The sequence below is a fragment of the Mizuhopecten yessoensis genome, unplaced genomic scaffold, assembly GCF_002113885.1.
Source record: "Mizuhopecten yessoensis strain PY_sf001 unplaced genomic scaffold, ASM211388v2 scaffold716287, whole genome shotgun sequence".
NCBI lineage: Eukaryota > Metazoa > Mollusca > Bivalvia > Pectinida > Pectinidae > Mizuhopecten > Mizuhopecten yessoensis.
In genome coordinates, this window is record NW_018480041.1 from 594053 (window position 1) to 609616 (window position 15564).

Below are 15564 nucleotides of genomic sequence, written 5' to 3' on the forward strand. Positions count from 1 at the left end.
TATCCTTTATACTAAACCTAAAGGGCAGAGATAAACTTGCTATCTACTGTTTCTACAGAATCCCAAACAGCTTGGCAGAAAATAACAACGACCTTCACCAAGTCTTAGAAAACATATGCAGCCAAACAATCTCACACATACTTATTGTAGGGGATTTTAACTACAAAGAGATAAACTGGAACCATTACACAACCAGCGTTTGTGAGTCGCATCCAGCGACACTCTTCCTAGAGTGCTTAAGGGGCAACTTCCTGTACCAACACGTCATAGAAACGACCAGATACAGAGAAGGACAAACACAATCAACATTGGATCTAATCCTCTCTAATGAAGAGGGAATGGTTGAAAGTCTTAATTACCATAATGGACTAGGCAAGTGACCATCTAGTACTAACCTTTGACTTTATCTGCTACAGTCAAGTTCCACGAGCAGAACAAATTCGGGTACCTATAAAACATATTTTCACAAAGGAGACTATGAAGAAATCCATGAAGACAACAAACAAATAGATTCTCATGAACTTAATAGATGTTCAGACGTCAAGGAGGCTTGGAAGACATTTTCTTTAATTATAAATAAAGAAATAGAGAAACATGTACCAGTGAGGAATAACTCCCGATCCCTCCCAATAAGAAAAATCAACATCAACAAAGCTTCAAGAGACTCTATTAAGAAAAAAGGTCAACTTTGGAAAAGATATCTCCACTGCAAAACCCCAGAAAACTTCAGAAAATATAAGACTGAGCGAAATCGAAGCGTCCATCTAATTAGAAGATCAAAATATACCTTTGAAAAGGACTTGGTGGACAACATCAAAACAAACCCAAAGCCGTTCTGGAAATATGTTAGAACTAAAACTAAAACAGCAACGTCCATCACCAGAGTCAAAAATGATAAAGGAGAAATGACCACCTCGGACTTGGAGACGGAAAACGTTATGAACACTTTCTTTGCTAGTGTATTTGTTGACGACAGAGAAGTAGTTTTGCCTGAGTTCGAGGAAAGACCATACGATAGCTCGCTTACCGACCTATCAGTAACAGAAGATCTTGTGTTGGCAGCAACGAAAAAAACCAAATCCAAACAAATCTCCTGGCCAAGATAACATCCATCCAAATTCGTCTCAAAAACAATAGAAACATTAAAAGAACTCCTAACAATCATCTTTAACAGATCCACCCAAGAAGGAACCCTACCAGATCCATGGAAACAGGCTCATGTCTCACCAATATTTAAAAAAGGTTATAAAAGTGACTCGGGAAACTACAGACCTATCAGCTTGACATCAGTTCCATGCAAGATTCTACAACGCATAGTTCGAGATGCAATCTATAAACACATGGACAAGAACCATCTCTTCACCCCTCACCAACATGGCTTCAGAAGTGGCCACTTTTGTACCACTCAACTACTAGAGATCATTGAAGACTGGACACAAGCATTAGATGATGGGAACAATGTGGACATCATATACCTTGACTTCAGCAAAGCGTTCGACAAAGTGTCCCACGTCTTACTACTATACAAACTTTATAAATATGGTATCAGAGGTAAAATTTTGGCCTGGACTAAGGAATGCCTAAAAGACATGACCCAACGAGTTATAATCAACGGAGCAAAATCCTCAAGTCTTCCAGTCACGACTGGAGTCCCCCAGGGAAGCGTCCTTGGTCCGATACTTTTCTTAATCTGCGTCAACGACATGCCTGAACTTCTCAGCTGTATAACCAAACTATTTGCGGACGATACCAAACTCTGTTCAAAAACTCGAACAGAATTAGAAAGACAACAACTTCAAATAAACATCAACAAAATGAGTAACTGGACTGACAGCTGGCCCATGAAGCTAAACACCAAGAAGTGCGAACATATGGAGATTGATAACAACCCCAAATCATCCAATTACTATTTGACGCAAGACGGACAAACAACCGAAATAGAGAAAGTAGCCAAAGCAAAGGACCTTGGAGTTCACGTTGACAACACCCTAAAATTCACAACCCAAGTCAATGCAGCAGTGTCGAAAGCTAACCAAATGGTAGGTATCCTGTTTCGAACTTTCATTTTTATGGATATAGCTCTTTTCACTCCCTTATCCGTCCACATCTGGAATACGCTACGCAAGTGTGGTCACCGTATCTAAATAAGGACAAAATAGCTATCGAAAATGTACAACGAAGAGCCACTAAAAGAGTACTACAAATCCAGAATATGCCCTACCATGAACGCTTAGGAACATAAGGTCTACCATCTCTGGAATACAGGCGTGAGAGGGCAGATGTGGTTGAGTTGTATAAAATATTGAACGGGATTGACCAGTTAGACTATGGGCGAATGTTTCGTCCTACACCACTTAATATCACTAGAGGTGACTCTATAAAAAAATATTCAAGAAACCTTTCAGGCTAAACACTAGTAAGAATGTCTTTAGTAACCGAGTGATTAAGGTCTGGAACAGTCTACCCGAGGAAACTGTGTCGTCAAAAACACTAAACGAGTTCAAGTCAAACTTAAACACACTGTGGGGGAATCACCCCAGGAAGTTCTGTCCTTCCTTTTATCATTAATGAACCACATGGGATCTCTAAAATTAAAAGAAAAGAAACGGTAACAAACATAATACCACAAAAGTGTTTGTTACTCCCCATAGTAAACTTGAGTGTATATAGATAAATATTCTAAACATACATAAATTATTGTTATAATAAACAATTATTCACAATAAAATACAGTGTAAAAGCTTGATATAGTGTAAATAATTTTATCCCTGCGCAACCAAAGTCTGTTGATGGCAGGCTATTTTGCCAGCAACGTATCAAGTCGGAAGAGGATATTTAGACGTCTTTACAAGCTCAAGTTTCCGATCGACGTTCAACGACAACAGACGTTACGCGCTATGTTAGTGACAAATTGTGTAATGTAAAATGACATTGTCTTGATCATATTTGACGTGTCTTTACTATTTATACGTTCTATCATATTTTGTGACACCGCTACAAACTCGATCTTTTCATAATTGTTGTGAAATAAGTTTAAAACTTCGGCCGGAATTATGAGATATATAGATCAGAGACATATAAATTAAAGCCAGTATATACGTCTCTGTATAGATGTAGGGGTAGGGACAGTGGTAGAATATCCAATAATTGCTCCTCTGTATACAATATGATGTTTGGAAGTTTGTGCTTCCCTAGCTCAACTTTTTGAATGGAAGGGTTTGAGTGAATTTGGGAAATGACAGTCAAAACCTCATCTGCAATGTTGTTGTTATTTACCTTTGGACCATTTCTTTTTCTTATCTCGATAGACTTTATCTCGAATGTGTCTTGCTGATTGGGGACCTAGCACACTGTTATCTTTAGCTTTAAGGTAACAAACTTCAGTGGCTGGTTTACTTTGAGCTAGGGCAGCACAATCTTCCAAAACATGAGGGTCTGTTCTGACATAATTATTTGTTGTTTTTGAATTGCCATGTGGCTAGGATTCCCCTGTTCCTCTTTGCCCTGAATACTCTATCAATGCCATTGTTGTCAGATTTTGTAGATCGGGCGGTGCAAGTGAAATGGTTGTTACCCGTTTCTTATATTTAGTGTTATCCTTTAGACTAGTGTAATACCTATGCAAACAGATATGTCTTTCTAGCTGTGGAGTACACGGTTCAAAAACTGTTTTTCCCTTAACCTGTCTTTTTAAGTGAAACTTTTCGTCTTTTCTAAAGATTGTTGATAGCGTATTTTCTGTTGTGATGGAGTAATAGGAATTCGCGGTCGTTCCGCTTTTAGAACACCATGCTCCACAGTCATCGGGAAAATCTGCTCTACCCTTTCCAGTGTTTCTGGAGTTACCGATGACACCATACACAATGTCTTTTGGGCCTGAAGGTATTGTCTTTGCTGTTGAAGTACTATCCCTAAATGCATGCATTATGTGTTCATTTGTCATAAATTTACCTGATGTTGGTGACTGCTTTAATGCACTTGTCCTATCACTAACAATTTCCGAATGTTCCGACTGAAAACTTGAATCACAGGTTGTTTCTAACACATTTCTAGATTCAAATACAGGGACACGTTACAAATGTCTGAAATACACATATGCTATACTGATACGGGTGACAACACACCTAAACATACAGACCCGTATCAGTATAGCATATGTGTATTTCAGGCATTTGTAATGTGTCCCTGTGATTCAAATGAGTCTGAAGGAACTATCTGACAATATTGGGTGTTTTTTTTTATGAAGGATGAATGTTTTGTTTGGACGCTTGTTTTCCTCCGTTTGAGTGTGGTCTGCTGTGTCTTCGTCTGATGTGTATGGCAAACCAACTTAACATTTATTCAAGGAGCAATGTCGATCCTGTATTTCAAAAACAAATATAAGATATCTTATATTTGTCTTTGAAATACAGGATCGACATTGCTCCTTGAATAAATGTTAAGTTGGTTTGCCATACACATCAGAAGAAGACACAGCAGACCACACTCAAACCAAAGAAAACAAGCGTCCAAACAAAACATTCATCCTTCATAAAAAAAAACACCCAATATTGTCAGATAGTTCCTTCAGACTCATTTGAATCACAGGGACACATTACAAATGCCTGAAATACACATATGCTATACTGATACGGGTGACAACACACCTAAACATACAGACCCGTATCAGTATAGCATATGTGTATTTCAGGCATTTGTAATGTGTCCCTGTGATTCAAATGAGTCTGAAGGAACTATCTGACAATATTGGGTGTTTTTTTTTATGAAGGATGAATGTTTTGTTTGGACGCTTGTTTTCTTTGGTTTGAGTGTGGTCTGCTGTGTCTTCTTCTGATGTGTATGGCAAACCAACTTAACATTTATTCAAGGAGCAATGGCGATCCTTTATTTCAAAAACAAATATAAGATATCTTATATCCTATATGAGATATCTCATATAGAAATTAAATGAAATGCTATATAAGATATCTTATAGACCAAATGAGGTATCTTATATAATTGAAATTTCGTTTCTATATAAGATATCTTATATCGCATATAAGATATCTTATATATTATATAAGATATCTCATATAGTATATAAGATATCTTATATGCGATATAAGATATCTTATATACCAAATGAGGTATCTTATATAATTGAAATTTCGTTGCTATATAAGATATCTGATATAGAATGAGATTTCGTGGCATTAAAAACCAGAAACTAATTTCTCCCTCGAGAATCATTCGGAGCACATTCAGGATTGCATTAGGCGCAATGGCGGAGAGGGATGGTACGGATGCTGTATTTTCCCTATGCCTAGCTCGCCTTGTCTCTCTTATAGCAGCCAAAGCAGAGGCTGCCATTTCCCGCACTCTTGAAGTAGGCTCAGACATAATGGCGGCGACAGGAACACGTGTTGTTACAACAAGCCTACTGTCCCTACGTAGATCCTCGAGATATTCCAGACGGGGAGACTTCATTTTTGACATTTTGTTAAAATCTCGTTCCTATATAAGATATCTTATTTAGTAACGAGACTTTAATTATATAAGATATCTTATATAGCTATATGAGATATCTTATATATTATATGAGATATCTTATATAGAAAATTAAATGAGATATCTTATATACGATATAAGATATCTTATATAGTATATAAGATATCTCATATGCTATATAAGATATCTTACATAATTCGATGAAATACAGGATCGACATTGCTCCTTGAATAAATGTTAAGTTGGCTTGCCATAGATGTGTCATAATTATCTGAACCACAGCACGATAACAACTGAAGTTTGTTTATAGACTCGAAAGAGTCAGAAAATTAAGCTATTGTTCTTTTTTTCTTTCTGGGTTGTTCGAACGTTTCAGATTGACGTTTTGATGATTTTGTTTTGTGATTTGGGGACTGGTCTGGAGTTGATGTGACTATTTTGTTTGTCGATTCCACAATTACTGAATCATCAGATTGGTCAGACGGGGTACTCGCAGAAAACCTTTGTGGGGATTTGGAAGTAAAATATTGAGTAGAGTGTTCATAAATTCCAATCAATGAAATATAAAATGCGTCGGGACAATTTCTTACGGTATTCCAATACATACGATATGCTTCCCCTTAACTGGTAGCATATCTCCGTTTTTTTTAAAGAAAAGACTCAATCATTCGTCTAAGGTTTTATTTGCAATACAATAGATTTGAAGGTGTTTTGGGGTAGTTTTGGTGTGTTTTGTGTGTCTTATTGAGTGTTTTTGGGTAAATCGTCATGCCCGTACTGAAGGTCTTGACGTTGAAAATTCCATTCGAAGCATTACAACATATACCGTCTTGACTGTTGACAGAGATTTTGTTCAGAAATAATTAATAAATGGCAGTTTAAACAGCTTCAAATGATACGTTAGAACGTCTGAAAACTGAAAATAAATGTCTCGAGTCTGTGAAATTTGGGGTTCTTCAATGAGTTTGGATATCGAAAAGGTGCACTTAAATTTTTGTGAGAGTATTATGAAAGTTAAGAAATCTACGTGTAATGCAATGGTGTATTTTTAATTGGGACGGTATCCATTAGAATGTAGTGTATCAGGAAGTATAGAATGATAAAATACTGGTTAAAATTAATAGCCACGAAAAACTATTCTTTTTTAAGTAATAGTAAAACAGTTATTTCCCTATGATAACTCATATAGGAAAAAATATTTGTGTGGATTTATGATAATCGAAAAAAATAATTTGAAGTAGATAAGCATTATTTTTAATTTCGCTTCAGTGGAATAAAGGGAGATAACTCTATAGTCGCGAAGTCTTCCAGACTAAGGGAAATAACTCAAATGTTAAATTATCACTAACGCAGGTATTAATTAAGTCTTCATTGTGATAACTTAAAAGTAATTTTTAGTAATTGTTTGAACTGGGTAAATAAAGTAAAACACTATCAATTTTTTCTTGGCTTTGGAGATGTATGGACAAGACCCTATACTTATAACCATAGAAGTATATATATTGTGCCTAATAAAGCAAAGATTTTTTTTTTATCAAAGTCAACAATATTTAAATGGTACACTTAAGTCTTCAACGAAATGTATTCTATATAAGTATTTGGCAAATCTCTTTTCCGTGCAGTATTATTTGACACAATATATGCCTAATAAATATCGAATTGGTTTATCGAAATAACGCTTGTCCGCACATAACTTAGCTATTGAGACAGGGTGATATAATAATATAGCGAGAGAACCAAGAATCTGTACTATTTGTAATTCAGACGTAGGAAATGAATATCATTTTATTATAACATCATGACTTACGATTGAAATACATAAAAAGATTTTATTGGCGTTAACAATTTATGAGTGCGCAACTTTTCTGTGTGGACAACATGATTTTTTTTCGTAAATTAGGCAGATATATTATTGAAGCGTAGTAATTTTTGTTTAAATAATTATGATCATGTATAGTCTGCTGAAATATATCATTCGTGAATGTTCCAAACAATTGTATGCATAATAGTATTAGCAAAATAACTTACATATTACCTTGATAATGTGCATTGTAATGTTATTGTATGATGATGCTAATACAAGTTTGTTGTTGTTGACGATGAGTTGGAATGATGATGATGATGATGATGATGATGATGATGAGTTTAAAAGACGTAGATTATGTGGATGAGTTGTGTTGTTGTTGATGATGATGATGATGATGATAACATCCGGGGTCTGGCCCCATCCTTGGAGATAACCCATGACCTAATGATTAGTCCCAGAACCCATATAGCCCAACCACACCCCACACCCAGTTACCACACCCCACACCCAGTTACCACACCCCACACCCAGTTACCACACCCCAACCCCAGTTACCACACCCCACACCCAGTTACCACATCCCAACCCCAGTTACCACACCCCAACCCTTGTTACCACACCCCACACCCAGTTACCACACCCCACACCCAGTTACCACAACCCAACCCCAGTTACCACACCCCACACCCAGTGTCCACACCCCAACCCCAGTTACCACACCCCACTCCCAGTTACCACACCCCACACCCAGTTACCCCACCCCAACCCCAGTTACCACGCCCCACACCCAGTTACCACATCCCAACCCCAGTTACCACACCCCACACCCAGTTACCACACCCCCAACCCCAGTTACCACACCCCAACCCCAGTTTGAAGCAAAATTGCTTGTGACATTGAACAACACATACTTTTCTTTGAAGCGTCCTTGGTCGTTGTGACCTTGACAATCGATTGATATATAAAGGAAGAATGCAGCAGTCTAACATGGGTTGGTTTTGTTGTTTTTTTGTTTTACGTATAACATGGGGCTAAGGGGCAAGCAAAAAAGAGATTAATTTAGGTGATTCAAAAGCCGTTTCGCGGTCATCTCATTGATGGGATTTTAACAAAGTTTGCTTTGAAGCACCTTTGTATAAAGAATTCAAATGTTACCTATATAAAGGAGGTCGCTGTGCTCTTTGGTACCGAAAGGCGGAGTTCCAAATTATTTGTAATGGTATATTTACTTAAAATTATTTTATTTTGTCATGGTTGCTGAAATAAACAGGTGAACGATACGGGTCTTATGTGCCTCTTGTTAGAACAGACACCGGAGTAGCAAAAATCCAACGAAACTGCTGTCGACATAAAAATGATTATGTACAAAACAGAGATACAATTAACATTTCGTTACTTGAAATGAGGTTAATATGTTTGAAGTCGTCGTTAACTGTGATAAGTGTGATTGTTAAAGTATTGGAAAGTTGTTGAGTTTTTAGCTGGAGAAGTTGATGGATGACGGCCCTGCTGTTAACACTCCCTGTAAAGACAACTCAAAGATCCAATACAGTCCTAACATAGTCCCAAACAGTGTTCTCTTAAAGACAGATAATTCTACGGGAGTCAGTTAGTGCCACACGAAGTATTTTTTATGTCGTAATTACGACATAGCTATCTCGTAATACACTAATATATGCAAGAAACTGTAAAATTATACATTATTGATTTTTTTTACGTATTTAGTGTTACTGAAGCACTTTTGATTTTTGACCCCGAAAAAGGTAAAAAAATAACACAAATGATAATGGGACAAAAAAAAGAAGCACACTGACCCCCCATTTTTGTAGGTGTTTTAGAAAAAGAAACACATTTTCATTTAATTCATTAAATATCAAAAAAAAAATTGATACCAGAACTTTTTCTATCAAGCGTTTAATCTGCAAAAAAATGGTAAAAAAGGAGTTTTCATCAAAAAATAGGGGGTAGGGGTAACTAAAATCGGCTTTCTGAGTTAAAAGCATAAGATTAAGAAATTTTACTTCCACAAATTAAAAGAACATAATATTTTCATCAATTCTACAAACATTCATACTTATCTGATAACACACTTGGAAGAAATTGTATGAATTTGCTCTGCAAATGGTCAAAACCCAAAAAATCACCTAAAATCACATGTTGTGTTAAATTGGTATCTTTGACCGATCATAGCACAAAAACGAATACACGGACATATAGTTTTATTTGCATTTTTTACTATGCCATTAACTCCTTTTGCCAAAAATCCATATAAGAAAAAAAGTTTAATACAGGAAATGTTTGACTTCTCAGAGGTGTACATCCTTTAGTCGAAGCGGTTCAGTATATAGTCTTTGTTTTCTGTTGTATTTTTTCATTGTTCACTATTTGTGTAGGGTGTATATTGTATTCAATAGTATTTACTATTAAAGATAATGTTGCTAATAACGTTTTCCACAACTTACATGCCATGAAGCTCTAGGCTATACTTGTTCTCTGATAGCAGGTCCGAAAGTAAAACAGATATTTTTTATATTCATGATTTTTATCTTCAACTTCTATGTTCTGAATTTCGAATGTCTGATATAAAAAAAAAAACATTTACCATTTTCCTTCCGATTTGCCCATTTTTTAGCACACTCCTCCATATAAAACTCCTTAAAGTCATAGCCCTTTCTAGACCTATATTTTACAATGGTACATTGAGGACAGCGTACGGTGGTACATTTAGGACATGCACAATAATATTTTCTACATTAATTATCTCGAGCGCTTGACATAACTTTCGAGCGCTAGACTTATTATCTGGAGCGCTAGACTTATTATCTGGAGCGCTCGACATATTTTCTAACCTTCCAACTTATCTACAGATTTCAGATTTTATTTCCAACACTCAGACACATGAAAATGTGTAACATGAGGTGCATGTACATGAATTCATATATTAAATTATGACAGGATGGACAGGTGCATGCATGTATATGAAGATACTGATATATATATGTATATATATATATAGAAAAAATAAAATTAACGACCGACTAAAAAACTAGCTGCTTTCACCCTTCACAGGGCTCTTCAGGTTTAAAAACTAGCTGCTTTCACCCTTCACAGGGCTCTTCAGGTTTAAACCTGAAGAGCCCTGTGAAGGGTGAAAGCAGCTAGTTTTTAAACCTGAAGAGCCCTGTGAAGGGTGAAAGCAGCTAGTTTTTTAGTCGGTCGTTAATTTTATTTTTTCTATATATATATATACATATATATATCAGTATCTTCATATACATGCATGCACCTGTCCANTTATATCCAGACCTTTGCTTATACATATATATGCATATCCATACACATACAATGCATACCAATAAACAGACGCCTACGTATATACGCGCATACACACATATATTCACAAACATATGACTACATCCCAGATACATATACACACACACACACACATATGCATACATTTCCCTATCCAAAATACTCACATAGTCACCTACTTTACATATTGATTTGTACATATCAGTGATATAGACCCATAATGTGCTTCAATATTATGGACCTATAGAAGCAACAAGTAATAGTATATGTACAATGTTTATGTTTTAGCTTAAAGTAAAGGAATCAATTTCTTTAGGAAAATTGATAATCCTTTCAGAATTTGTTCGTAACATATTGACAAAAGACCTTTCATTTTATTTTCATTTGGATTTGTACGATAGTAATTTGGAACGTATTTTCTTTGTACATTTTTCACTTCCACATTACTACAAGTAAAAAGATAATGAAATTCATTTCCAATATTTTCAAGGCAAAGGTTACATATCCTATCTACTTTTGGAATATTCTGCCACCTCCCAGTTTCAATGGGAAATTTCAAATTACACGTACCTAGTTTGGTAATAGGTAATCTATTATTTCTGACAATTTTATCAAATATTTTTCAAAACCGAATTCACGCTTGAACATTGAGTAGAATTCTCCTCTCGACGAATTATGAACTTCGGAAAACCAATTTTGTATAAATTGATCTCGAAGTCTTTGTTTAAGGTGATTTTTAAAGAACATATTATTCATACATATCTTATTTTCAAAAATGTATGAAAAACCAGATTCATCAAAAATACTTTTAACTTTACTAACCCATTTAAAAGAATATGATTCAGTGTCGTGTAAATTAAGTGCCAATCTCAACAATATACTGCTGCGTTTACATAACAAGTTTGAATTCAGTACGCATGTATGGGTGGCGGCGGTTCGGGCCAAAAACGATATACAGTAACGCGTTAATAAAGCAACGCGTTAGAACTGACTGTTACTTTATATTATTCAACACATAATTAGTGTTTTGCGGACTAGTACAGACATGGAGGATAAGACAGAAAAGGCAGGAAAAGAGAAAGAACCTACATTGGTGGAAAATGATGGGATCCTGATGATTTATCCTGATAAATATAGAGTATATTGCACATGTAGTGCATGTCTTCAAAAAAACGTCTACATTTACAAGAAAGTGTGTTTCAAATGTTCCTCATAAGGTCCTGCATACTGTACACTGTTGTTTTACTTTACAGGCGGCCCCGTAAGGCCTATCAGGCATTACCAATTCCCTCAGGTGACCGTTTAGGCCCATACACCTCTTGTGTCTACACACGATCGGATTGACGGCACATACTTACTGGTTGGATTATAATTGCTTCGGAATAACTGACTGCTCATGTCTTTTCATGTTCATATTAATGCTGATATTATGCATGTGAAAGTTGCAGCACACACACTGCACATGTACATCTAAATGCTGTGCCAAATGACATTCGTCCTTGTCGGCCGATTTGATTACTAGTGTTTGTATGCGACGTTTTCGTGTTTTTAAGTTTCATGCTCTTGGGATAGCATAGAGAGTGGCCAGGGAAGAACATAATAAATATGAGAATTGATTCGGGGAGGAATTAAGAGTATTTTACACCTAGTATAGAACTAATTTTAATTATTAAACATAACTTTATATTTTTAAATTATTTCCAAGTATGAAATAATCAATTTTTAATATGTACCTGAATCATCCGAGCTATGTTTTTCCACATCAGTAGGCATGTCTTTCAAAATTGACAAGAAATAATCTGCATCTTCCTCGGCGATCAAATTCCCTTACGTCTCTTTCTAGACAAAGAATTCCGTGGAAAAAATGAAGATTAGATTGGTGCTGATTTATCCATTAATAACGGTTATTAGGACATTTGATCTTAACCCGTGGTGCAATGTCCGTCGTCTGTTCCAATAACTTTTGTTTAAATGTCTTTTTCAAAAGTCAATAAACTGATTTTAACCACACTTTGAAGTGAAGTATCATTTGGTTCAGAGATGTTTATATTTACATAACGAAGGCATTTAAGGAAATCGGATAATAAATTAAAAAAAAAATATGACTTTTTGAAGTTCCCAAAAAATAGGGCATTTCCTGAAAATCAATTATAAAAAATCTAAATTGCGTTTCGACACCACTTTTAAGGCTCTGGAAAGTTTATTTATATATTAAAACTGCCAAATTTTATTCCAATTATATGAAGATTTATTTATTCATATTGAAATAAAACCCCAGACAATAACCCATTTCCACACTACTAAGAAGAAACATATGATGTGGAAATGGGTAATTGTCTGGGGTTTTTAATATGATTAGTCATAATATTTTTATTTATTTTAAATATCAAAAGCATCAACTATGAAACGATTTCTCTGATTGGCCAGTGCATTTACCGTTGTAACGCGTTAGATGGGAATTTGAACGCGCTAGAAGTGACTTTAAACGCGTTACTTTTACATTTGAAAAGTAACGGGTAAGAAGTGAATTTTAACGCGTTCAATGCACTTCTAAACGTAAACGCGTTTAAAGTCAGTTCTAACGCGTAACTTTTTTAATGCATTACTATATATCGTCTTTTGGCCAAACCACCACACATACGCATGAATACCACTGCAAACGGATGCATATTACATGTACGTCCGTCGAAACATTGTCATTCCCTTTGTTTTGATGTCCCTTCAGTTCCTGTTGTTTTCTTTCCCTTTGTTTTGACGCCCCTTCAGTTCCTGTTGTTGCCTTTCCCTTTGTATTGATGTCCCTTCAGTTCCTGTTGTTGTCTTTCCCTTTGTATTGATGTCCCTTCAGTTCCTGTTGTTGTCTTTCCCTTTGTATTGATGCCGCTTCAGCTCCTGTCGGTGTCTTAACCTTTGTATTGATGTCCCTCCAGTTCCTGCTGTTGTCTTTCCTTTTGTTTTGCTGTCCCTTCAGTTTCTGTTGTTGTCTTTCCCTTTGTTTTGATGGCCCTTCAGCTCCTGTTAATGTCTTTCCCTTTGTTTTGTTGTTCCTCCAGTTACTGTTATTGCCTTTCCCTTTGTATTGATGTTCCTTCAGCTCCTGTTAATGCCTTTCCCTTTGTATTGATGCCCCTTCAGTTCCTGTTGTTGTCTTTCCTTTGTATTGATGTCCCTTCAGTTCCTGTTGTTGTCTTTCCTTTTGTATTGATGTCCCTCCAGTTCCTGTTATTGTCTTTTCCTTTGTATTGATATCCCTTCAGCTCCTGTTGTTGTCTTTCCCTTTGTATTGATGCCCCTTCAGCTCCTGTTGTTGTATTTCCCTTTGTATTGATGTCCCTTCAGCTCCTGTTAATGCCGTTCCTTTGTATTGATGTCACTTCAGTTCCTGTTAATGCATTTCCCTTTGTTTTGTTGTTCCTCCAGTTCCTGTTGTTGTCTTTCTCTTTGTATTGATGTCCCTTCAGCTCCTGCTGTTGTCTTTCCCTTTGTTTTGATGTCCCTTGAGTTCATTTTGTTGTCTTTCCCTATGTTTTGATGTCCCTGCAGTTCCTGTTGTTGTCTTTACCTTTGTATTGATGTCTCTTCAGTTCCTGATGTTTTCTTTCCTTTTGTTTTGCCGTCCCTTTAGTTCCTGTTGTTGTCTTTCCTTTTGTTTCGATGTCCCTTTAGTTCCTGTTGTTGTCTTTCCCTTTGTTTTGATGTCCCTTTAGTTCCCGTAGTTGTCTTTCCCTTTGTTTTGATGCCCCTCCAGTTCCTGCTGTTGTCTTTCCCTTGATTTTGTTGTTCCTTTAGTTCCTGTTGTTGTCTTTCCTTTGTATTGATGCCCCTTCAGTTTCTGTTGTTGCCACTCCCTTTGTATTGATGTCCCTTCAGCACATATTGTTGTCTTTCCCTTTGTATTGATGTCCCTTCAGTTCCTGTTGTTGTCTTTCCCTTTGTATTTATGCCGTTTCACTTCCTATTGTTGTCTTTCCGTTTGTTTTGATGTCTCTTAATCTCCTGTTGTTGTCTTTCCCTTTGTATTGATGTCCTTTCAGTTCCTGTTGATGTCTTTCCCTTTGTATTGATGCCCCTTGAGTTCCTGTTGTTGTCTTTCCCTTTGTATTGATGTCCTTTCAGTTCCTGTTGATGTCTTTCCCTTTGTATTGATGCCCCTTGAGTTCCTGTTGTTGTCTTTCCCTTTGTATTGATGCCCCTTCAGTTCCAGTTGTTGTCTTTCCGTTTGTATTGATGCCCCTTCAGTTCCTGTTGTTGTCTTTACTTTTGTATTGATGTCCTTTCAGCTCCTGTTGTTGTCTTTCCCTTTGTATTGATGCCCCTTGAGTTCCTGTTGTTGTCTTTCCCTTTGTATTGATGTCCTTTCAGTTCCTGTTGATGTCTCTGCCTTTGTATTGATGCCCCATCAGTTCCTGTTGTTGTGTTTCCCTTTGTTTTGATGTCCCTTTAGCTCCTGTTGTTTTCTTTCCCTTTGTATTGATGTCCCTTCATTTCCTGTTGTTGTCTTCCCTTTGTGTTGATGTCCTTTCAGTTCCTGTTGATGTCTTTACCTTTGTATTGATGTCCCTTCAGTTCCAGTTGTTGTCTTTCCCTTAATATTGATGCCCCTTCAGTTCCTATTGTTGTCTTTCCCTTTGTTTTGATGTCTCTTCAGTTCCATTTGTTGTCTTTCCCTTTTTGTTGATGTCCCTTCAATTCCTGTCGTTGTCTTTCCCTTTGTATTGATGCCCGTTCAGTTCCTGTTGTTGTCTTTCCCTTTGTTTTGAAGTCCCTTCAGTTCCTGTCGTTGCCTCTTCCTTTGTATTGATGTCCCTTTAGCTCCTGTTGTTGTGTTTCCCTTTGTTTTGATGTCCCTTCAGTTCCTGTTGTTGTCCTTCCCTTTGTTTGACGCCCCTTCAGTTCCTGTTGTTGCCTTTCCCTTTTTATTCATGTCCCTTCAGCTCCTGTTGGTTTCTTTCCCTTTG

General features: G+C 36.5%; 1 protein-coding gene across 1 annotated transcript; it reads left to right on the forward strand.

Annotated features, from left to right (window-relative positions):
• The first annotated feature begins 7648 nt into the window (after positions 1 to 7648).
• Positions 7649 to 8188, forward strand: LOC110442651 (extensin-like). Its single transcript, XM_021486344.1, has one exon. The coding sequence runs from the start codon at positions 7649 to 7651 to the stop codon at positions 8186 to 8188; it is 540 nt and encodes a 179-aa protein (XP_021342019.1).
• The last annotated feature ends 7376 nt before the right edge of the window (positions 8189 to 15564 follow it).